We start from the raw sequence: 25,047 nt of genomic DNA on the forward strand, positions 1-25,047 counted from the left end.
TTTTTGTGGGTTCTGTTTAATGAAGCTGCCAGTTGAGGACTTGTGAGGCGTCTGTTTCTCAAACTAGACACGAATGTACTTGTCCTCTTGCTCAGTTGTGCACCGGGGCCACCCACTCTTTTTTTAAATTTTCTTTAAAAAACAAGGACATTTCGGAAGTGACCCCAAATGTTTGAATGGTAGTGTGTGTGTGTGTGTGTATGTATATATATATATATATATATATGTGTGTATATATATAAAAGGCAAAAGTCTTCAGTAGAGACCAGTTTATAGCCTTTAAAAGTTTATTTTTAACAGCTCTGGAACATAAAACCTTAAGCACGATGGACTAACGATAAGGCAAAGTGTTTGGATAAGCCGTCTGCTCAGCTGACCCAAGTGCTTATATATTTTTCTCTTACCATCAGTCAGTCAATGTCAACACATTTAATTTCAATAAATTACTTTTCTAAGCACAATTCCATTAATTTGGGCACAACCATGGATCCCATTCGAGGACAACTTGGATTTTGTCTCATGTGCAGACTATTTTTTGTGTTTTTCGGTATAACTAGAAACATTCAGGAAATTATTGTTTATTAATAAAAACTTTTTCTTTCATGCAAGATGCTCAAAGGTTATTTCTCTGATACAAACAGGTAGTGACTATTATACAGAATTACTGTATTACTGGTGTATAGTGACTTTGCAAATTTCATTAGGTATGGCATTGGAAATAATGAAATGTTTTACTTTACCGGAAGAAGTGCAATCCTTAACTGATGATAAACAATTTAACAAACTACATTCATAAATATTTTTCCATTGGTGTGCATGAAACCAGTGGTCCTTTCTCAGGGGTAAAGTTGTACATCTTAACTATTCAATTAATAGATCATTTGTTATAATTTCATCCTAAATATCATTGGTAACTTTGTCTATTACATCTTAAGTGTTAAAGTTACACCTTTACAGAGGCTGCTAAGGAAAATTGTCATAATCACGACAAATAAGAAATGTTGAAATCTGCTTTACAATCTAGTGATGTGTGCAGTGTTCTAGAAAAAAAAGTCAACTTAACGATTACATAATTTACAAAAATACAGAACTTTAGTAATTGCAACTTTATGTTGCCACAGCAACAACTTAATATTATGAAATACTAGAGTGAAAAGTACATATTTAAATCATTTTTTTGGTAAAATGTCACCTATACAATTAACATTCTTATTTTCTTTTTTTTGTTGAACAATATAAGCAATTCTAAAGCCTTGCTCATTACTGTAATGCGATGAACTGTGTTGATGACAAAACAAGGGAGATCCAGTAGCTTTCTATTGGTGGCTTTAAGACTCAACCCCCTTGCTCCTGATCTGCATCTCATTGGCTGACCAAAGAGACACGACCTTGTAGGGATGCACAGCGCAATAAATTACATTCATTTCAAAATAGAATAGGTTACGTCATTCTTACTCATTTGACAAAACAAAATACGACAAGTTACCAAAAAATACCTTTGTTCACTTTCCACCAAAAATTACATTAAAACTGTAACTTTTTAGAAGAAAATCTCAGTGAGAGTGAACAAAAAGAAACAAAAAACAAAATACTAAGACCAGTGCCTTATTATTTTTGAACCAAAGGTGTCTAGTTGTGGATTGTCTGTTGATCAAGCGCCATGAAAATATGTCATGATTCTGATCCTTTTTGTTGAACACCCATACACAAGGAAAATAATTGGTTGTGTAGTGTCAAGAAATGTGATTTAGAGTCGAAATACATACATCTCATAAACCATTAGGTAATAACGTGGAGGTTGGTTTAAAACAATGCTAGTACACAGTTAACTATATCATGGCATAAAATAACAGATTGTTCTGGTGACACACATATCTTGATGCTTAACGTCATAAAACAAATTGAAATAAATGTGAATACATTGCTGCTACAACCATGAATATAAACTCTCAAAGTAAGAGACACGTTACATACATTACACACAAGTCACAATTTCCTGTATTCTCAATCACTTTTTTCAATGTAAACTACTAAAAACCTATGGTAAGAACAAAATATTACATCATGAAATGTTTAACAAACATTCTACCAAGCCATCTTGGTTAGTTTATATATATTTTCCGTTCAGAAAGTTACTTTTTGTCGTGTTAAATATATGTTTACAATAACACTAGGGTACTGCTTTAACAATGGCATCTGCATGAAAAGTGAATAGTCTTTTCTCTAAATAGGTCAACATACTTTTGGGAACTTTGCTTGAACCATCCTTTTGTATATTCTTATTTTTTCTTTGACAAAGTATGTTTCTCCAGATGCTTGTTGTTTTAAAGTTAAAGGATTTTTAGGCACTTCTACAGTTTTTCTCAAATATAAACAGGATTCTCGGTGATAGCAGGGTGACGACTGACAGTCACAGATAGCCCTCCAGTATATAACTTCACGTCATCTCACGACGATGACAAGCATCTTCGAATGCACCTTTTTGAGTCGTAGCACTTGTTTCACCCCTCGCCGATCTCACCCTTATCCCTCCAGTCGGTCTGTTCCAGTCTGCTGGCAGACATCCATGGCTTGGCCCATCAGGCTGAGGCTCCCTCCCGCTGTATGCTTTCGGCCACCCACAAGCATTCGTTAAGCCCTTGGCACACAAACCGGGGCCATAAAGGCTAGTAGCACTCCCTGATGCCCAGTATAACTCTCCCCAACACCGACCCCTCTGAGGCTCCCACCCACCCAACCACACACACACACACACACACACACACACACACACACACACCAACACACAAATACACCCACAATCCAAATGTCAGCACCCATCCAAAAGTAAAACTGAAATTTAACAAAGGAGAAGAAATCAACATTTTAGGTTCTTTTTTCACCAGATGTGCACAAAAACGAGGCCCGACTGCACGTTTTGGCCACGAAGCTGTTCCACGTCTGTTTCCTTGCAGATCGACTCCGATCGCTTCTGTCCGTTAGTCTGTCAGTCGCGATGACTTTCGTTTGGCAAGCCGTTGGTTTTCCAGAGATTAAATGTTGGCAAATGGTTCATATGGAGCGCATACCACACCGTTTTAAAGGGGTGGTGGTGATGGGGGTGGGGGAGCGCGTTCAAACCATCGTTAATAGGACAGTCATTGAGTAAACATGTCGTCTTCCCTAACATTTGTCTTTTTAAAATAATTAAAACAAACAAAAAGTCAAACAATCACTTCTAGCTTGGTCTGGAGGGCCAGTTGCAACCAGGGGCTTCGCTTCTCTGTGACTCTCCTGTTTAAAACAATTAAGCACTTTTGACAATAAGCACTAGTTCTCTTATAGTGCAAATAAGGTGTTTTCAAAGGGTGAACATTTGTGCAGATCGAGGTTCCGTCTTGAAAACAAAATATAAAAATAACCCATTTTCCTTTAACAGAGGAAACAATCGTTAAAATGAATTCATCATCGCCATCTCTCCACTAAGTGTATGTAGTTCAGTACATATTCTTTTTTGTCATAATTTTCATGGCAATAGTTTCCTAGCAATACATATACATCTTTTTGTTGTGTGTATCATCTTACACCAGCACTCAAGTCTTATGGTTAATTGGTAGTATTACACTCTTAGCATGCAGGTTGTTGTAGTGGAAGGGGAAGGTAGTATGTACAGAAGAAGGGCTGTTTTGGGCTTTGTAGTGCAGCTTCTTGACACTCCATTTCCTTCCTGACAGTTACTTCAGGATGATCTGTGGGAGAGGTGAAGAAAAATGGAGAACAAAAACATCAGTTCATTGCCTAAACCTTCTCAACTGATTGGCTCCATCTCATTTAATTTATCCATGATTCCTCACATCTGATCCCCTCGCCTTCTTCTCAACCGTATTGGAGAAGAACCAAGTTCCCTCTGACCTTCTCCAATGCGAGTAGAGAGGATGCAAGGAATCCAGGAAAGATTGAGCAAGAGACAGATTGTCTTCATAGGGTGGTTAAAAAGCCAATCCCTAACATACACTACATGACAAAGTAAGTGGACACCTGCTAGTCGAACATCTCATTCCAAAATCATGGGCATTAATATGGAGTTGGTCCCCCCAATTGCTACTACAACAGCCCCCACTCTTTCCTGGAAGGCCTTCCAATAGATGTTGGAACATTGGAAACAAGTCCCCGCAGCATTTAGCCACAAGAGCATTAGTGAGGTCGGGCACGGATGTTGGGCGATTAGGCCTGGCTTGCAGTCGTGGTTCCAATTCATCCAAAAGGTGTTCGATGGGGTTGAGGTCACACCGATCTCGACAAACCATTTCTGTACGGACCTCGCTTCGTGCATGAGAGCATAGTCATGCTGAAACAGGAAAGGGCCTTCCCCAAACTGTCACCAAAAAGTTGGAAGCACAGAATCGTCTAGAATGTCATTGTATGTTGTAGCGTTATAAGATCTCCCTTCACTGGAACTAAAGGGCCTAGCCCGAACCATGAAAAACTGCCCCAGACCATTATTCCTCCTCCACCAAACTTTACAGTTGGCACTATGCATTCGGCAGGTAGCATTTTACTGGGATAATTAAAACCAGATTAGTCCAATGGCGATGAGCTTTACACCACTCCAACTGACACTTGGCATTGTGCATGGTGATCTTAGGCTGAAATGGAAACCCATTTCATGAAGCTCCAGACGAACAGTTCTTGTGCTGACAAAAGGTCACCACACACTGGCACAGTTAAATAGCAAACTACCTAAATGACCATAACAAGCGTTCTAATTACCTGTACATGAACACTGAACATGTGTAATGAACGTGTGTAAAATTATCATAAGTGTTCAAGGGTGGAGATGCATGCCTGCTTGGAAATGGAGTACACAGACATCACTGATAATCAGTAATATGGAGTGAGTGAATGGGCCATGGTGGACAGAAAAAAGGAAATGACAGGTCAGGGGTGGATACCTGACCCACCATAAAATAAAAGCAAACATCAGATGATGTTGGAATAAAACGTGTGTGACACTAATTACACTGTTTGTTTTTTTGTGCTTATGATGGAACTTTACAGAAATCCTTACTGCAGACAGCAGCCCCAAAGGGGACATTGTACAATCATCCTGCAAATATGTGAACCAATGTTTACTCCAATTACTTTTTGTAACCAATGTGACAAAACCACCACTAGTGTATCTTGGTGTATTTCCCAATTCAGCCAGAAGAGGGCGCCCTCACATCCGTGTCAGCGCAGTGAGAGGATTGACCTGCATGTACTTATGATCAAGACTTGTCTGTGGGGCTGACACCAATTAGTCGACATGTCGATTGTTTGGTAGTTGTTTGGTAGTTAGGCTGTTGGTCGACCGAGATTGTTTAAGTCGAGCAGTAACAAATATACACTACCGTTCAAAAGATTTAAAACACCTACTCATTCAAGGGTTTTTCTTTATTTTTACTATTTTCTACATTGTACAATAATAGTGAAGACATCAAAACTATGAAATAACACATATGGAATCATGTAGTAACCAAAAAAAGTGTTAAACAAAATCTAAATATATTTTATATTTGAGATTCTACAAATAGCCACCCTTTGCCTTGACAGCTTTGCACACTCTTGGCATTCTCTCAACCAGCTTCATGAGGTCACCTGGAATGCATTTCAATAAACAGGTGTGCCTTGTTAAAAGTTAATCTGGGGAATTTCTTTCCTTCTTAATGCGTTTGAGCCAATCAGTTGTGTTGTGACAAGGTAGGGGTGGTATATTTGGTAAAAGACCAAGTCAGAAACTTTCTGTACAAAAAGTATGCAGAAAATGTATCCATGCTTTTGTCACTTCTAGATTAGACTACTGCAATGCTCTACTTTCCGGCTACCCGGATAAAGCACTAAATAAAGTTCAGTTACTGCTAAACACAGCTGCTAGAATCTTGACTAGAACCAAAACATTTGATCATATTACTCCAGTGCTGGCCTCTCTACACTGGCTTCCTGTCAAGGCTAGGGCTGATTTCAAGGTTTTACTGCTAACCTACAAAACGTTACATGGGCGTGCTCCTACCCATCTTTCCAATTTGGTCCTGCCGTACATACCTACACGTACGCTACGATCACAAGATGCAGGCCTCCTTACTGTCCCTAGAATTTCTAAGCAAACAGCTGGAGACAGGGCTTTCTCCTATAGAGCTCCATTTGTATGGAATGGTCTGCCTAGCCATGTGAGAGACGCAGACTCGGTCTCGACCTTTAAGTCTTTATTGAAGACTCATCTCTTCAGTAGGTCCTATGATTGACTGTAGTCTGGTGTGAGGGTAAACGGAAAGGCACTGGAGCGACGAACCGCCCTTGCTGTCTCCGCCTGGCCGGAACCCCTCTCTCCACTGGGATTCTCTGCCTCTAACCCTATTACGGGGGCTGAGTCACTGGCTTACTGGTGCTCTTCCATGCCGTCCCTAGGAGGGGTGCGTCACTTGAGTGGGTTGAGTCACTGATGTGATCTTCCTGTCCGGGTTGGCACCCCCCTTGGGTTTGTGCCGTGGGGGAGGTCTTCGTGGGCTATACTCGGCCTTGTCTCAGGTTAGTAGGTTAGTGGTTGAAGATATCCCTCTAGTGGTGGGGGCTGTGCCTTAGCAAAAGTGGGTGGGGTTATATCCTGCCTGTTTGGCCCTGTCCGGGGGCATCGTCGGACAGGGCCACAGTGTCTCCCGACCCCTCCTGTCTCAGCCTCCAGTATTTATGCTGCAATAGTTTGTGTCAGGGGGCTAGGGACAGTCTGTTATATCTGGAGTATTTCTCATGTCTTATCCAGTGTCCTGTCTGAATATTCTCTCTCTTCCCACCCAGGTTTTAACTAATTAAACAACAAAGAATATGATCCACATGATCAGTCACTGTGTGTAAAATAAAAAGTGGTTAATGTGAAAGCAAGCAGTTTGCATACGAATCACGTAGGTCACCTATTTTGGATTCAAAACGACGAATTTCGCCAAAAGGTGACTTGTTTGCATCCCTGCCAAGTCCATTTTATGGCAAAAACAACTCAAATAAGCAAAGGAAAATGGCAGTCCATCAATACTTTAAGACATGAAGGTCAGTCAACGCGGAACATTTCAAGAACTTTGAAAGTGCAGTTGCAAAAACCTTCAATCGCTATGGGTCATACGTAAATGCCAACAAAGCCGAAAAAAATGCTTCACAGAGTTCAAGTAACAGAGACAACTAGGGATGCACGATATATCGGTGAACAAATCGGCCGATACTAGCTAAAAATGGCAACATCGGTATCGGCCCGATGTCTAATTTAACACCGATGTTAAAACCTGTTTGGGATAGGGGGCGGTATTTTCACGGCCGGATAAAAAAAAACATACCCGATTTAATCTGGTTACTACTCCTGCCCAGAAACTAGAATATGCATATAATTAGTAGATTTGGATAGAAAACACGTTTCTAAAACTGTTTGAATGGTGTCTGTGAGTATAACAGAACTCATATGGCAGGCCAAAACCTGAGAAGATTCCATACAGGAAGTGCCCTGTCTGACAATTTGTCGTCCTTCTGTAGCATCTCTATCAAAAATACAGCATCTGTGCTGTAATGTGACATTTTCTAAGGCTTCCATTGGCTCTCAGAAGGTGCCAGAAAGTGTAATGGGGTGTCTGCAGTCTCTGGGCTAAGAACAGCAGGAGTATTTGTTAGTGGTCAGGCTGGGAACAGTGACACTGGAGATGCGCGTCCACGAGACTACTCCAAAGCCAGCAGGAGGAGAAACGGGTCAGCTAAGTTTTTTTTTGGAACTCTTTCTTATTGGTCTATTAACACATTTACCGCCTAGTGATGTTACCAGGCAGGCCAAAACTCCATCCCACCAAAACTGGCTGAAATTTCAGCTAAAAGGGCGTGATCATCATCTTCGCAATTTCACAGTATTATTCCAAACTCAAGGTGCGTAAATATATATAAAACACTATAAAGTCACATTTTTGACTGCACTGGGCCTTTAAAAGAGGGTCCACTTCACCTATGTCAAACATGCTACTCCAAACCAAACTATTACAAATCTTACTGTGAAAACACAATGTATATGATATATTATAGATAGACAACACATGTAATACTGTAGCTGGGTTGTGCCTGGACTGTGAAGGCATATACCCTGAATCCCTATCCATTGCTTACACCTATCCACTCCGCTCAGATCTACACAAGTGCATAGGGGTTAGGGGTTGATTTGGGATTCAGGTTTGTCCCCCATATGGAACCCTTTTCCCTGTATAGTGCACTACTTTTGACCAAAGCCCTAGGGACGGACGCAGGATGCAGACAGGGAGAGGGCGTGTGAGGGGAAGGCTATGGCTGTCTCTACAGCTCCTGTAAGACATACACAGTCACAACTGTTAGCTAGTGTCCATGCATCATGATTAGAGCCATGCATTTCACTAGCTCTCAGTGATGATGACGAGATCCACATTGGAACATTAAAAGTGGTCCCTCCCTCAGTTTCTCCCTGCCCCGCTCTCTTCTACTCAGACACACTGGACGAAGCAACACCATCGCCATCTGAGACTGGGAGGCTGCATGTGTTTGTGTGTGCCATGTGCGCTCCCCGACACGCACCTCGCAGTCTCATCGTCAGCTGACTCACCAGAACACCTTACAGAACAACAAACCTTACAAATGTGCTACTCAGGGCGGTGTGATGTTAGGGATGTGTCCGAAACGGCACCTTATTCCCTATATAGCGCACTACATCCCTGATCAGGGCTCATACGACTTTATGTGCACTGTAGGGAATAGAGTGCCATTTGGGACGCGCCATAGGGAGAGGCTACAAAATGGCGACGGGTGTGTGTTTCTAAAGTAATCATTAAAAAGCTTTAAAGGGGAAAGTCATTTTTCTCCCTGGTCATGGTCCAAAAATAGAACAATATCAAGGAAATTGCTAGTCATGAATGATAAATAGCAAGTGGGACTGCTTATTGAGTTTTGAGAAAAACAGTGGAGAGACATATGCGTAATAGTAGGCCTACAATAAAACATTATAGGCAGCAATAATAGGCAATGTGCTAGCAATAATACTAGTGTGGTTGGTCATACAGACTAGATGCTGGGAGGAGAATCAGTATAGAGAGATATTTTTTTGAATATCAATTGAAATTATAGTCTTGATTTAAGGCGTCTAACATGTTTAAGTCACAGTGCCTTCAGAAAGTATGCATACCCCTTGACTTATTCCAAATGTATTGTTACACCCTGAATTTAAAATGTATTAAATAGAGATTTGTCGTCACTGGCCTACACACAACACCCTATAATATCAATGTGGAATTGTGTTGATTGACTCATGAAATGTCTTGAGTCAATAAGTATTCAACCCCTTTGGTATGGCATGCCTAAATAAGTTCAGGAGTAAAAAAATGTGCCTAACAAGTCATAAGTCACAAATAAGTTACACTCCGTGTGCAATAATAGTGTTTAATGACTACCTCATTGAAAATGTATGTTCCAACAGGACAATGACCCTGAGCATACAGGCAAAGCAACGTTGGAATGGCTTCTGAACAATAATGTGTAAGTCCTCGAGTGGCCCGCCAAAGCCCAGACTTGAAGATTGCTGTTCGATGTTGCTCCCCATCTAACTTGAAAAAAATCTGCACAGAAGAATGGGAGAAAATCCCCAAATCCAGATGTGCAAAGCTGGTACAGACATACCCAAGATGACTCAAAGCTGTAATCACCGCCAAAGGTGCTTCTACAAAGTATTGATGCAGGGGTGTGAATACTTATGTAAAGGAGATATCTATATTTTATTTTAAAAAACACATTTTCATCCATTTTGAATTCGGGCTGTAACAACAAAATGTGAAATAAGTCAAGGAGTATAAATACTTTCTGAACGCACTGAATGATGTGTAAAAGTGCATTTTCTGGTTCATTTTTTCACCAAATAAAGCCTGGGATTGAATGTGTAATGATGTGAAAACCAAGAGAAAACCAACCACCACTTTCTACACTGAGAATCTCTCAATATAAACCAATTTGAGGGAACAGTGTGAAATAATGATGATTCACCGACAACCGGAAGTCTTGATGATCATGGATCGACGTTACCCGTCCAATACATTTCTGGGAAAGCTCACTGACCACTGAGCTATAAATCAAATCTCATCAAGCCTGTAACGTGGCCACCGCTCAAGGCCTTTCTAATTGGGGTTAATGGGAGGACTGCTTGGTTTGCTGCGGGCGCTCCACCTGGCAGTGCGCTGTAATTGTCAGGTTTAAAAGGAGTTGTGTGTGTGTGTGTGTGCACGTGAGTCACCTGACTTCCGCACCCAACTGCACCTTCCCAGCCCCTGCTGACACAGAGCCATGCGTCTAACTAGTAACTGTGCTTATCTGGAGCCATTTTAGGCCTTTCCGAAGACGTCCTTCCTGTCTCTTGTAACACTAATATAGCAGACATGGCCACCCTGGATCGACAGTTTCCTCAAGGTTTTCGTCCTCACCCATCACCGCCCAGCAGAACAGGGAGTCAGAGAGTGAAGCTGTGTTTGCTGACAGGAGCCAACATGGTGGATGGAGATGGAGTGGCTAGGTTTTTTTAGGTGGAAAAAAAGTGTATGTGCGTGCGTGTCACGAAACACACAAGTGATGTTTCTAACACAAGTGAAGAGGGAAACTTGACAATGTAAAGTGGATGAAAAACAACATACATGCAAAACAAAAACTAGGATCTAATGAAACACAAGACAACTATTATTTGCAAATGTGAGAGCTCTGAATAAGTGCTTCACTGGGTCATTGTGTAACATGCCCAATAAATTACTAAACATATACTTTTTCAAACGTACAGTAGTCCTCTGAAATAATAGTCAACACGTTCTGACATCTGTGGCAGACATTGAAATACCACAGTTCACTGTTGGGACAATAAAAATGTGAATTTAATCGAAGGATGTGGAGGTCGGGCTCAATTGACTATTTCAATTGAAATTATAGAAGATGAGCTCTTTGGACTATGGTCATCAAGCACTTATTTAGAGCTCTGGGAATGGATGAAAGAAAGCTTTAAAATGAGCAAACCTGATTGGCTGGCGCTGCTGCTGCGTAGGGGACACTTGTGACAGGAGTTGTTGTTGCAGAGATAGTAGCAGGCGTAGCACTGTACATCATGGGTACTTTTTCGGGAAGGGGGGGGGGGGCCATGGAAGCAATGAACAGGTAGGCAGTGGAGGCAGTGTGGTAACCATGGCAACGGGTGTTGTCGATTGTTTGGTTGTTGTGGTTTTTGGGCATGATGCATATTACAGAGGGGCGAGCCATCGTTAGGTTAGCCCAGCGGAAGGTGTGCGCATCACAATGCAAAAGCGAGAGAAAGCATGGGAGAAAAAAAAAAAGAGGAGAAAAAGCTGAATTACAATCACAAGTAAGGAAATTTGGACCGACAATCAGTTGTTCCCAGAGGACTGAGTGAGATATGATGAGTGGTATTATAAGATTGAGACGAACTAGAAAACAATTAGAGCCCCATCAAGATTGAGAGCTTTTCTACCAATTGTGTTCACCCTCTTTCTATTTTTCTCTGGGATCAACACAGCACAGTAAAAAACACAATATCTACTTTTCAACAAACAATTCATTTGGAAAGCCAATTTTATCTATACTAGTAATACTGATAATGTTAAGAATAACACTTCACATTCCATAATTAGGGTAGAAGACAGTAAGTAGCTAAGTAACAAAATATATTACATCCTAATTGAGAATCATCTCTTACAGGTGATTTCAAATTGACATGTAGGACTTTGCAGCACTTTGCATTACTTTGTGGCGCTTTTCAGTAAAAACAATCATGCACTCTAGTCCAATGTTCTACAACCGTGCCTCTCACTGTGTCACAACATCCATGAACTTTGTGTCACCTGTAATCGCTTACATCTCCCGGCCTGTTCCCGCTCTCCCCCCAATTTAAAGAGGCTCCATGGTGAAGTTTCCCCTAGGTACAGATCTAGGATCAGCTTCTCCTCCCCCAATCCTAACCTTAAACATTAGTGGGGACCCAAGATCAGAGTCTAGGGGCAACTTCACCCTATTCCTTTAAAAGCATAGTGAGAATGAAAAAGGGAAAGGAAGGAACCTACCAAGGCTGCTAGCAGGAGTCATGCACAAGACTGATCCTGTGTGATCATGCAGTGGAAGAGAGTGAACAGAGGGTTAATAAGGGGAGGAAAAAAACATGTTAAAGAGGAGACAGAGATTTTGGTTGTAGCCTGGTCCCAAATCGGTTTGTACTGTATGGCATGCCATTGACCATAGGAGTCGGCAAGAGAGCACAAACAGATCTGGGACCAGGCTAGAGATTTTGGTAGCTAGCTATAAACATGCATTTAAACAAATTTCACAAGCCTGCAATTGGTATGACTGCACTGTGTAGTTTGACTCCATTTTTGTAGTCTTATGCCATACATTATGCCACACATCTGGCCGTGATTGGGAGTCCCATAGGGCGGCGCACAATTGGCCCAGTGTCGTCCTTGTTTGGCCGGGGTAGGCCGTCATTGCAAATAAGACTTTGTTCATAACTGACTTGCCTAGTTAAACCCCCCCCCCCCAAAAAAAAAGTCTGGTCTGTAAATAAATCATAAAAAATAAATATGTTCTGGGGGGGTGGGAAGGTAAAATCAAACATACTACAAATTAAACTTTTAAGTGTCAGAGGTTTACTGGCCTCAGATATGTGTGTGCCATCTTGCCAACTCCTATGGTCTCTGTCACAGCAGACACATGGCGTGACAATGGCAATAGGAGCTGGCAAGACAGCACACACATTTCTGGGATCAGGCTAGAGAAGGTTAAGGGCTGGATGCTTGGACCATGCAGTGAGAACGAATCAGACCTGGGTTCAAATAGTATGTCTTCTTTCAAATTACTTTATGCGTGGGATCTGGAGTGCTAGATGGGCAGCGTTTGCACTTTTGCTTCAATAAAGCACAGCTAGAGTATTCCAAGAGAAACTGATATTAATTGAACCCATGTGTGGTGTGTACACAGCATTCTGAACATGCTTCCTACACTGGGAAAGGAGAGGAAGGGTGTAAAGGCCATGGAGGATGATAACACTAAAGAAAGGAGTAGGAAGGGAGGGATATGGGGTTAGGGGAAGGTAGTCTCAACCACAAGAGGCTTAAAGGGATAGTTCGGGATTTTGGCAATTAATACCTTTATTTACTTCTCCAGAGTGAGATGAACTCATGGATACCATTTGTATGTCTCTGCGTCCAGTATGAAGGAAGTTAGAGGTAGTTTTGCGAGCCAATTCCAATTGCAATCTTTGAACAGGGCCCATAACAACTTGATTTCCACTTGAGAAAAAGCGGTTGATCACACTGTTGGTTTAAAGAGAGACTGGCCTCAAACTTTTGGAGAAAATATGGGGAATATCCCATTTCCTCACAAGCTCACCTGGTGAAACCTTTTAAGGGTTATATATTTGAACTTTGCCCTTTGATGCTTTTATGGGGAAACGGAAAGTTAGGGAAGCTCTATCCAGCTTGTGTCTACATGCTACATGGGTGTGTATCTGTGTACATAAATGTGTATAGGTGTGTGTGTGTTTGCCTACATGCGTGTCTGTGTGCAGGTACATGTGCATGTGTGTGTGTTGTGGGCAGGTGTACTCCCTACCTGTGGGAAAGCCACAGAAAGCCGTCTGCTGCTGCAGCTGTGCGTTGGCCAAGGCCTGCTGGTAGTGCAACATACTGGGGTGAAAAAGTGAGCTGGCCCCGTTGCTCTTCTCAAGTGCTGGTCTCTTTGGTAGGGGCTGCAGGCAGCCGTGGGGGAAAGCCTGTACGGGAGGGACGAGGAGACGTTAGATACAACGAGGCGGAGGCCTCAAAAATGACTACATTCACATGACTATTCTCTATACTATAACATGAGAAATCACACTGCTTCTCTGGGTCTTTTGTGGCTACTAGCTACAAAATAGCACAAAGTTACAACAGAGAAGTCACAATGGCAACTTAGGTTTAAATAACCACATGGGGACATTGAAGGAACTACACACAATATCTAGCAAGGCAATTTTAAAACAATGATTTACAGTAACAAACAAATTGATACTTGGGAATTAACATTCTCATTGTTGTTATACGATCAATCAATGTAAAGCATACTAAAAGAATAACTACAAGAATCATATTGGTGGATATTAATTGCATAATAAAAATACTTGGACATTTAAAACAGCGAAAAGCCAAATTAAAATTATTGTGAGTTGCTACAGTACATTAAAGAAGCTACATGCAAAGCAAAAGGTGAAAGGTCAAAGTACCAGTTCTACAGTTGCCTCGAGGGGTCGCTTCATTGCTTTGGCAGTCGACTGAGTCTTTAAATAGCAGGCAGCGAGCACATGATGGCAGTGGGCCAATGGGAGTCAAGCGTATTAACATACAGGTAACAGCAAGCAGAGGTGCGTCATGGGGGACAGCATTGCATTGTGGATAGGTGAGAAGGAAAAACAAAACAAAATAATCTGAATGCAGTATACCACGTACAAAACAATATGCATGCACATAAACAAAAAATTGTTTGTTGTTTGTTTAAAGAAACATATCGCTAAAGTTCTGAATTAGTACAAAAGCAAAAAAAGCATCTACTATACCTTTGGTTAAAAAGTTTAAGAAATATACTGCTCAAAAAAATAAAGGGAACACTAAAATAACACATCCTAGATCTGAATGAATGAAATAATATTATTAAATACTTTTTTCTTTACATAGTTGAATGTGCTGACAACAAAATCACACAAAAATAATCAATGGAAATCCAATTTATCAACCCATGGAGGTCTGGATTTGGAGTCACACTCAAAATTAAAGTGGAAAACCACACTACAGGCTGATCCAACTTTGATGTAATGTCCTTAAAACAAGTCAAAATGAGGCTCGGTAGTGTGTGTGGCCTCCACGTGCCTGTATGACCTCCCTACAACGCCTGGGCATGCTCCTGATGAGGTGGCGGATGGTCCCCTGAGGGATCTCCTCCCAGACCTGGACTAAAGCATCCGCCAACTCCTGGACAGTCTGTGGTGCAACGTGGCGTTGGTGGATGGAGCGAGACATGATGTCCCAGATGTGCTCAATTGGATTCAGGTCTGGGGAACGGGCGGGCCAGTCCATAGCATCAATGCCTTCCTCTTGCAGGAACTGCTGACACACTCCAGCCACATGAGGTCTAACATTGTTTGCATCAGGAGGAACCCAGGGCCAAACGCACCAGCATATGGTCTCACAAGGGGTCTGAGGATCTCATCTCGGTACCTAATGGCAGTCAGGCTACCTCACATGTAGGGCTGTGCGGCCCCCCAAAGAAATGCCATCCCACACCATGACTGACCCACCGCCAAACCGGTCATGCTGGAGGATGTTGCAGGCAGCAGAACGTTCTCCACGGCGTCTCCGGACTCTGTCACACCTGTCACATGTGCTCAGTGTGAACCTGCTTCATCTGTGAAGAGCACAGGGCGCCAGTGGCGAATTTGCCAATCTTGGTGTTCTCTGGCAAATGCCAAACGTCCTGCACGGTGTTGGGCTGTAAGCACAACCCCCACCTGTGGACGTCGGGCCCTCATACCACCCTCATGGAGTCTGTTTCTGACCGTTTGAGCAGACACATGCACATTTGTGGCCTGCTGGAGGTCATTTTGCAGGGCTCTGGCAGTGCTCCTCCTGCTCCTCCTTGCACAAAGGCGGAGGTAGCAGTCCTGCTGCTGGGTTGTTGCCCTCCTACGGCCTCCTCCACGTCTCCTGATGTACTGGCCTGTCTCCTGGTAGCGCCTCCATGCTCTGGACACTACGCTGACAGACACCGCAAACCTTCTTGCCACAGCTCGCATTGATGTGCCATCCTGGATGAGCTGCACTACCTGAGCCACTTGTGTGGGTTGTAGACTCCGTCTCATGCTACCACTAGAGTGAAAGCACCGCCAGCATTCAAAAGTGACCAAAACATCAGCCAGGAAGCATAAGAACTGAGAAGTGGTCTGTGGTCACCACCTGCCGAACCACTCCTTTATTGGGGGTGTCTTGCTAATTGCCTATAATTTCCACCTGTTGTCTATTCCATTTGCACAACAGCATGTGAAATTTATTGTCAATCAGTGTTGCTTCCTAAGTGGACAGTTTGATTTCACAGAAGTGTGATTGACTTGGAGTTACATTGTGTTGTTTAAGTGTTCCCTTTATTTTTTTGAGCAGTGTACAAAGATTTTCAAATGCACTTATGAAGTAAACAAACTATTTGGATTGCAGTTATTAGTTCTGTAAAGCTAGTTACGTCTTTACAAGTATATCAGTTATCTAATCAATCTATGTATCAAAATATCTTGGGGTATTATTAATATAAACAATTGACATTCAGTTGGGCCAAATCCTAACTTCAGATCTGTGTGCATAGGTCAACATTTTTCATAAATCTCCATTTGACATCATGATTTACGTGAAAGTTTGAGTTATGTTCACAGATCTAAAAAAGGTAGGATTCGCCCTCTTCTGTAAACACACTGTAAATGCTTGTTTATTCCATGTGTAACTCTGTGTTGTTTGTGTCGCACTGCTTTGCTTTATCTTGGCCAGGTTGCAGTTGTAAATGAGAACTTGTTCTCAACTAGCCTACCTGGTTAAATAAATAAAAAAACACTTGTACACTATCTGCTGTATGGAATATTGTTGGCTCTGTTTTTGGTGCTTTGGTGTGACTGGCCACCATGACAGAATAGGATGTGAGTGCAACATACATTTCTCACCGAAAAACCCTAGTCTTTGCTCTAGCCCTTACTATTGTGTTCATAGAGCTGAAAGGACTGGATAGGTGAAAGCAATAGGAAACAGAGGGCTAGGATGGAACCACCACCATCGCTTAAACCTATCCAGTCCTTTTAGATCTGAGAAAACAAAAAAACAAGGGGCTAAGGGAATGGGCTACCAGGGACTAGATGATCTCAGCAAGTGAGAGTTTCTGATCAATGGACAATGGAGAATCAAAATAATTGTTGATTGGACAATGAAGGACCACATGGTCTTGTTGATTGGAATTATTAGCTTTTACAATAAAAGCAGTGCAATTTGGAACCAATGCACATTTTATAGAGACCATTATGACCAATGGTTTGATAAAAGATGCCCTATGGCAGACAATGGTAGAATGGACAATGTTTAGGCAGCTGGTCGGTCACATCCATTTCAGTCATGGGGTAAAAAAAAAAAATCTGATTTAGCTGGTAAAAGCAAAGCTATTATTTTTCTTTCCATAACTGCACTAACTTGTTAGTGTTTGGTTAATGGGCAACTTTGTAACAATATTTGTTATTAGGAAAGTCATCACAGAATGTGGAGCTCTGTTTATTCTACATTCCTCTTGGATTCTACAGTAAAAAAATCTATATATTTGCTCAATGCAATAACATTTGAAGAAGATAAAAAAAACTGACGTTTTATTAGCAAGGCTTCTGAATGAAACCAAATCGATGACATTGCACAAAGGAAACGTCGATGGGACAACCAAGGCCCTTATGATTACTAGGCCATGCACAAGCCTTTGCTTTATGTGTAGGACAATACTAAGATTATTCGATAACACTTTACATTAATACACCTTTTAGAAAGGTATTAGATATTTTATAAAGTGTTACCGATCATTCCAAATGAATACACCTCAGATTCAGTGTTAGATTTAGACTGAAATGTTATGTTAATGGCGGCAAACGGAGGAGGGGATAGAAATTCTATTTTTTATCGGGGGGGGGGAGTAAAGACAACAGCATTCAACTTGCGACACAACAGGCTATGGAAGACAAAATGGAGCTAAATTAAATCAAAATGACCCCTCAGTATAACTGTATAGCCTAAAACTCAACACATAGCAGGATCTAACCACCTCCACCTGTTGTTTCTAACCTTATGTACCATAAACTTGGTTCTGTCTGGGGTATATTTCCAGATGAACAAATCTTTGGGTAATGTAAGCTCATGATACATGTACAGTTGCGGGCACTAAAAAGTTACACAATGCATGAGCAACATGACACTCGGTCTCTTTTGGATAGTTTGTCACAAAAAAAATTACTATGGTACAACTTTTCAGTGCCCGTAACTGTATCTAACTTAGGACAAGAGTCTGGTCGAGTGGTTAACCCTCTCGCTTCCGGAACCATATGCTTCCCCCTTCGGGAGGGATCTCGTTTTTTTCTCCTGCTCCTATCATAAAAATAATAAATATATGTAAGTTCTCCTTTATAAAAAACTAAAACAGTATCTAACTTACTGTACCTTGTGCCAATACATTGCAATTACTTTATAGTACATGCTACATTTATTGAGAGAATTGCAGTGGGGAAATGCTCCCATAGAGCTGACTAAAATGCTCTCTGTCCTCCGGTAAACCATAAGCCCCGTCACCCCAATATCTTATCTAAGGTCACACCAGCTTAAGGAAACAGAGCGCGAGTTGTCATTAACTCATAATCATGTCTTCAGCACTGGATGACGTGTGTTTTCCTATTGTTTATGTCCTTTTTCTTTTAAACCCTAACTGTGCTCGAGTCATCTTTTCACCCAGTATCAGTGGGAGGTGAGGTTGGGGTTTTAGAGAGCAATGGAGCGATGGAGGAGCAAGCTGATAAGACGAAAAGCATGCTGGACAATGCCATGGAATCAGACAGCAGCGCGAGAGCAGTGACGGCAGTGTGAGTGGCAGCGGGCAAGACGGAGCCAAGTTTGCCCATTCAATAGCCACTGACTCGGACCAATGTAGACACGGAGTATAGAGAGGGGGGAGGGAGGGTCACAGCCAAGTGAAAGTCCTACTACCAAAACCTGCCTGCCTCTCTCTCTGCCTGCCTCTCTGCCTGCCTCTCTGCCTGCCTCTCTGCCTGCCTCTCTGCCTGCCTCTCTGCCTGCCTCAGTGAAGGGGGAGGGTTCAATAATGAGGGAGTGGACCAATGACCAACCAGAGCCCTAATGTCAGTTTGGCTTCGCACTCTCGCCCATCTCTCTTGATTCAATTTGTACTGATTGCAGAGAGCTACACTTATCATTGAGAGGAGGGTGGGCATTGTCTTTGTATGTATGATCAAGGGTGAATAAAAGAGCTCCTAACCTGAAGCTAATAATAGACTGCGTCCCAAATGGTACTCTACTCCCTATATAGTGCACTACTTTTCAACAGAGGGCTCTGGTAAAAAGTGGGTGCACGATATAGGGAATAGAAACCATTTGGGATGGGTCCTGGTCAAAATTAGTGCACTATATAGGGAATAGGGTACCATTTGGGATGCAGACATAGACTGTTGTGGTCGTGATATACATTCGCTTTACCTTCTCTAAAGCCTGATAACTATAGAGCCTAAACAATGACCTGAGTGTGGGTTGAGTGGTCACATTTCCGTGAATTGTATAGAAGCGTCCAAAATAGTATTCTAGGAAGGTGGTATATCAACTGTATGGCATAATAAACAGTGCTCCACATTTTATGCACTTGTTCTTTTCTAGATGTGTAAAGTCACATTTTTGAAGATTCTAGTGCGTGTACTCTACCAAACTAGTTGATTACATATTATAAACATTAGAAATTATATTTTTTGATCTGGCCCTTTGTCAGGTGTGCTGTCTGACATTGCTGGGGCTACAAAAGTCTGTAACTTTCCCAAAAAAGTCCAAGGTTTTCCAGAAATTACGGTTCAAGGATTCCCTCCTGACTTCAGGAATATTTCAACCAGGATTTCTGGAAACCCAGGGAATTTAGAAAAGTTAACAGATTTTTGCAAACCTACTTTAGAGCGTGTGCTGTGCTCACTACTCTACAGGCTGTGAGGGCGGCCGAGGATCTCACCATGGCAGCAGCTTGCGCGGCCACGGCCGTCTGGTTGGCCTGGTGCTGCGCAGCCTTGATCTTGGCCTGCAGGTGGGCCGGCGGGTGGAAGTACTTGCACTTCTCCCGGGAGCAGCGTGACTTGATATAGTCCATGCACACGGTCACCGTGTTGTCGCTAGTGTCAATCATAGGGCTGTCGCTGGGGTGAGCGAAGCGGCAGTCCGTCTCGCCACGCGCGCAGTTGCCCCGCTGGAACTCCCGGCACACCTGGGAACGAGGGTGGGGTGCACACGGACAAACAGACATGCACACGTACATACATGGACAGACACACGCACAAATGGACAGACATGCACAGTGACAGACATAGACACACAAATCTTAGCTTAATATATCATACAATATAATACACATACCAATAACATATCAACAACTTATCATTATGTTTATAACTATGGAATGAATAATGAACAGATTGAGGTGTTTATCTATTCAAAGCCTGGGTGTAGTCAATCACAGGGGGCTTCACTCACAGCCTGGGATGTAAAACATAACACCGCACACTCACTAAGTGTGGGGAGAACACGCACGCACGAGCACGCAAGCACACACACGCAAAGACACACAAAGCATGGAGAGAACACACACAAACACGCAGAAGGCGGTAAACCGTCTCACTTAGTGTGGGAGTGTCCCCATTCCTCAGTGGAACAGGGCCTTTCATTAGCAACCACATCGCTCTGTTGCTAAGTGACGGTACTTTGAGGAAAACACACAATACACCTACACTACCAGGTCTGTCTGTGCTTGCCATCCTTCCAAGGCTACTCTTTGTTTTCATTAACTCACAATTGCCTTGGTGCTTTGTTGTGGTATAAACAAAACCCCCATTGAAATAATCTCATCTATCTTAAGTAGATTTTAACCTTTATTTAACTAGGCAAGTCAGTTAAGAACAAATTCTTATTTACAATGACGGCCTAGGAACAGTGGGTTAACTGCCTTGTTCAGGGGCAGAACGACAGGTTGACCTTGTCAGCTCGGGGATTCGATTCACCAACCTTTTGGTTACTGGCCCAACGCTCAAACCACTAGGCTACCTGCCGCCCCGTTAATCAACGGTGAGGTATAGAATTCTGTTGGCCAGCGCTCAAGTTCTTAAAGTGATCTATTCTTTTAAAGTAAAGGTGTGTGGAAAGGGAGTATGTAAAATATACGTTTTATATCTCTAATGGTTAGGACTAGGTAAAATAAGATCTGTGATAAGGGGTAACTTCCACCTCAACCTAGGTGGGTAAGGATGGTGTCGTAAGATAATTATGGAGAAGCTTTCCCAACCCCCTCGAAGGGCAAACTCTTGATTCCTCGTATTGTGACTGCCCAGAGGCCGGCTCTCCTAACTCCTGGTATTGATCTTGGTTAGTTTGTGATGTCTCCTAACTGCTAATATACTACGATATACTATGACTTCTGGTATTGTTATTGGTTAGTGGTGGTGTACCTCCAGCTTGTCCGTGCGTAGAAGCTTCTGGTTGGAGGAGGAGCTTTGCATGGAGCAGGGAGGGCTGCCGGGGACGATGATACTATGGGTGCTGGGCTGGAGCATCTCGGTGGGCATCATGCCCATGCTGTGGGTCATGTGGGTCAGGTAGGGAGCGTAGCTCAGCCCCGGGCTGGAGCCCAGTCCCTGGCTAATAGGAAACGACTGCTACCGAGAAATAGGGGGCGAAGATGGGAGACCGAGAGGGACAGAAATGTTAAAGAGGTGAGAGAGAGACGGCAGGGGGAGAGAAAGGCAGAGAGAGAAGAGGTTGGATGGAGGAAGAGAGAAAGGGAGAGACCCCGAAAGTGATAGAGTAAGAAGAGAGAGAGAGATGTAGAGAGAAAAGTGGGGAGAGAAATAAACAATTGGACACATCGGGGGTAGTAATGCCTAGTAGTCCGTTACTCACCATGGTAGGCTGCATGGTCGTGCCAGGGAACATGAAAGGCATCTGTTGAGCCAACATGGCTGCTGCAGTCTTCTGTTGTATGAGGTTGTTGCGGCCGTTGATCTCCAGCTGGGTCTTCAGGTGGGCCGGGGGGTGGAGGTATTTGCAGTTCTCCCGCGTACATCGGCCCTGAAAAAAAATACAATAAAAAATTAAAAAATGAAACACAAGTTAAAGACCCTGATTGGGTTGTCACAACAGAAATACAGAACGGGCCTAAAGGAAACCAAGAGGGGCGCAGCTAAACTAAAGCAGTAAATTATGAATAAACCAGAGGTTAGGCATATGGTCAAAGGTTAGGCATATGCAGACAGTCTTCAATACATGGAATACTGAGGAGCACATTGATATTCACAGCTGATGCTTTTGCAGCGGCTAATGGGGATCCTAATATCAAATGACGAGGAGTTGTGCATATTGGCCTCAGCAGCCCGGTGGGGCTGTGAGTAGCTAGCTCAGAGGTTTGCGCTTGATGACTAACTGCTTCAATAAAGGATCCTTAACACCTTACAATGTGTGGCTTTGGCTTCAACGTGTTTTAGCACGATAATGACGCCAAAGATAGAACAAGGCGCCAGATGTTTCACCAGATGTATAAATCTGAAGCATCCGGTATCTATCTCCTGCTGTTGAAATGCCTCACCTCAACACCACCAGGCAGAAAGGGAAGAGCAGTGACCCAATTAGCATTGCATCAACGCCCCAGTCATGGGTCTATGCTGAAATAGGACAACCTCCCTACCAGTCCACTGACAAACTAGCATACAGCCAGCCACTCTCCATGCACACGCTGCCTAGCTCGCTCTGACCGCCAAAATAGTTCCACTGCGGTTACTACTGCAGTAAGCTAACAACAATATTGTATGGTTTGCAGTAAATGTTAGGATGAGCCTAAGGATGACCTTAGACGTGTTTTGCTTGTGATTATTTTGGATTGAGCCGCTAAACATTCACTAAATGAAGGCTGAAGGGATCTGTGTAGCCAGTGGTGTTATGTCCATACGGGGCAAAGGCACGTGCTCCCTCAGATTTGTCCCGTTTTAAAAATTCTCAGACGTTAAATTACAATATTTTTTTTTAAGCCCACATAGATATTTTTATAAATAATTATGATACTATCAGTGATATTTTGAGGAAGGTGCCCACTGACTTGACCAGGCAAAGAGTACCCCCCCCCCACACCCCATTGTCCCTAGTAAGTGGTTCCTTCCAAGGTGCACAGAGCAAAGGGATGCCTAGGCAAAACGCTAGATACTCAATGGAGGAGGAGATAGGGTGTAGAGTGACACACAAATGTTTTGTTGTGTCTCTGCAACACTAGCCACATAGCAGTTTTATGAAGTTGGCTTTAGCTTGCTAGATAGGTTCCCAATCTCCCAACTTCATAACTAGCTATAAATCAAGTTAGAGTAGCTTTTCTAACTATCTTAGCTGGCATGTCTGCTGGCAAGGTTGCATAATGATTATGGCTCTAGATTGCAGGAAAAAAGCTGTTTCAGATGTGTGAAAAATAAATAAAAAATTCTCCAACTTCCCGAAAGGAGTACCACCCCCCTCCATCCTCACGTACTTCGTGAACCCTCTAAAATAATGGGTACGTGACGCCTCTGCTTTTAGCCAAGGCAACATGTCAGAGAAGATGTGGACCGCATTCTAGATGACCAAATATTTTTCTTGACACCACATGTCAACATCAACCCTATAAGGGTGGTTGTAAATCTGAACCACGCTTTATATATGGTTCCCCCGTTTCAACATCCAGTTTATTGTTCCGGTCACGAACATGAGCAGACCTTTATTCAAGGAGGGGTTATTGGACCCGGGGAGTCCGCAGAACAAATAACATGTAATCACGCTGGTCAGCCGGGTGTTGTCAGCCCGAGTGGAAATTAGAAACCTGATGAAAAGTGCTTGTTTTCTACCCCACTGTGATAAAAAAAGCACCAGTGAGAGCATCAAACTGAGAGCAGGCATTGACACTGATTTGATTTGGGACATGAAGTTAGGCATAGAAGGCCAACCTAGGGCCGAGCTGAGCCCAACAAAGCTGTATGTGTGAAGGTATGCCTTATTTATGTAAGAAACTAGCTATAGCTAGATATAATATGATTGTAAGTACTAAACCCATCATACAATCATCTCTAAGACAAGTCTGGGGCAAAGTAGGCTACACTGTTAAAAACAAACACTGATAGTTATCTATCATCATGGGATTAATGCAGTTATTTTTTGCTTCGGTGGATAAAACAGTGCATGATTGTGTTCCTTTTAGATCAGGCCTATCCTTCAAATAACTCATATTTCAGGATATGAATATCATTTTCCCTAGTGAAGGGGCTCAGAGGTCTTGGTTTAGTGTGGGGGAAGTCAAGTCACCCGTCGGATGGGGTGCCACAGGGCTGCACTCTACGCCCCCTTCAGTTTCTACAGCTGGTTCATGCCAGTGCTGCACTGTACACCTTCTCAGTTTCTCCACTGGCGCAGGATATCCCTCCTCCTCCTCCTCTCCACTCCATCCCCAGCCAAAGAATAATGTTATCGCTGTGCCTCGCAGCCAAGAGCCTGTGAGGTGTCAAAACCAATCAGAGCCTCTATCACTGACGCCGCTCTAGGCAGACAGACTCCATGGCGACTGCTGGGAGGGGAAGAGTGATGGGGGATGCGGTGCTGCTGAGGCTGAGCTTTGGATGCCTTCCCTGTGACTGTGAGGATGGCCTGAAGGGCATTAGATAGTGCTGTGACCGCTGACAATCACACGCATGAGTAGGGCCGTGACTACCTGGACCGAACCTTGTTATAGCCTATTTTATGTGGTCAGGGAAAAACTCCTGGGTTGCTTGGTTAGAAACAAGCCACCTGACAACAATGCTTTCTTTGTGACATTTTGCTGCCAGTGTCGTGATTGAGTCAATGCATTCGGTGCCAGTTTTGAGCATCGTTACTCACCATTTGAGGGAGGAGTTAAGCAGCCATAAAAAACACTTTGGGAGAGCGTTTCATTTGACACATTAGAAAGGAGGGGGTTATATTCATAAGTGTGTGGCACAGCGGTCAATATGCTCTCCCTCTACATTACTTTACTTCTGCTCATTAGCATTGACGGAGCGGTGTAAATTTTAACAAGCGTTATTAAATGATAATCACAGGGTCCTTTTCAGTCAGGTACTAATTAACTTACAGCCCACTGGCTCTCTAAGTCACAGCGATGCTGGCTAGAACA

At 42.9% G+C, this 25,047-nt stretch overlaps 1 protein-coding gene across 22 annotated transcripts in view; it reads right to left on the reverse strand.

Moving 5' to 3' along the window:
* Positions 1 to 562: 562 nt before the first annotated feature.
* LOC106574331 (muscleblind-like protein 2a) overlaps positions 563 to 25,047 on the reverse strand; it is a 73,611-nt gene continuing 49,126 nt past the window's right edge. For 2 of the 22 annotated variants that reach the window (XM_014150177.2, XM_014150176.2), the window contains exons 3-9: positions 21,789 to 21,956; positions 21,338 to 21,544; positions 19,855 to 20,103; positions 14,300 to 14,353; positions 13,651 to 13,810; positions 12,108 to 12,143; positions 563 to 3,728 (exon numbers count right to left, since the gene is read on the reverse strand). In XM_014150177.2, the coding sequence (XP_014005652.1) occupies positions 3,607 to 3,728; positions 12,108 to 12,143; positions 13,651 to 13,810; positions 14,300 to 14,353; positions 19,855 to 20,103; positions 21,338 to 21,544; positions 21,789 to 21,956 (996 nt within the window). In that variant the 3' untranslated portion in view covers positions 563 to 3,606. Of the gene's footprint in view, positions 3,729 to 11,049; positions 11,145 to 12,107; positions 12,144 to 13,650; positions 13,811 to 14,299; positions 14,354 to 19,854; positions 20,104 to 21,337; positions 21,545 to 21,788; positions 21,957 to 25,047 lie in introns of all 22 variants that reach the window. The other 20 variants (XM_014150179.2, XM_014150189.2, XM_045697552.1 and 17 more) reach the window with 20 other exon arrangements.

The sequence above is a fragment of the Salmo salar genome, chromosome ssa16 (assembly GCF_905237065.1).
Source record: "Salmo salar chromosome ssa16, Ssal_v3.1, whole genome shotgun sequence".
Classification (NCBI taxonomy): Eukaryota; Metazoa; Chordata; class Actinopteri; order Salmoniformes; family Salmonidae; genus Salmo; species Salmo salar.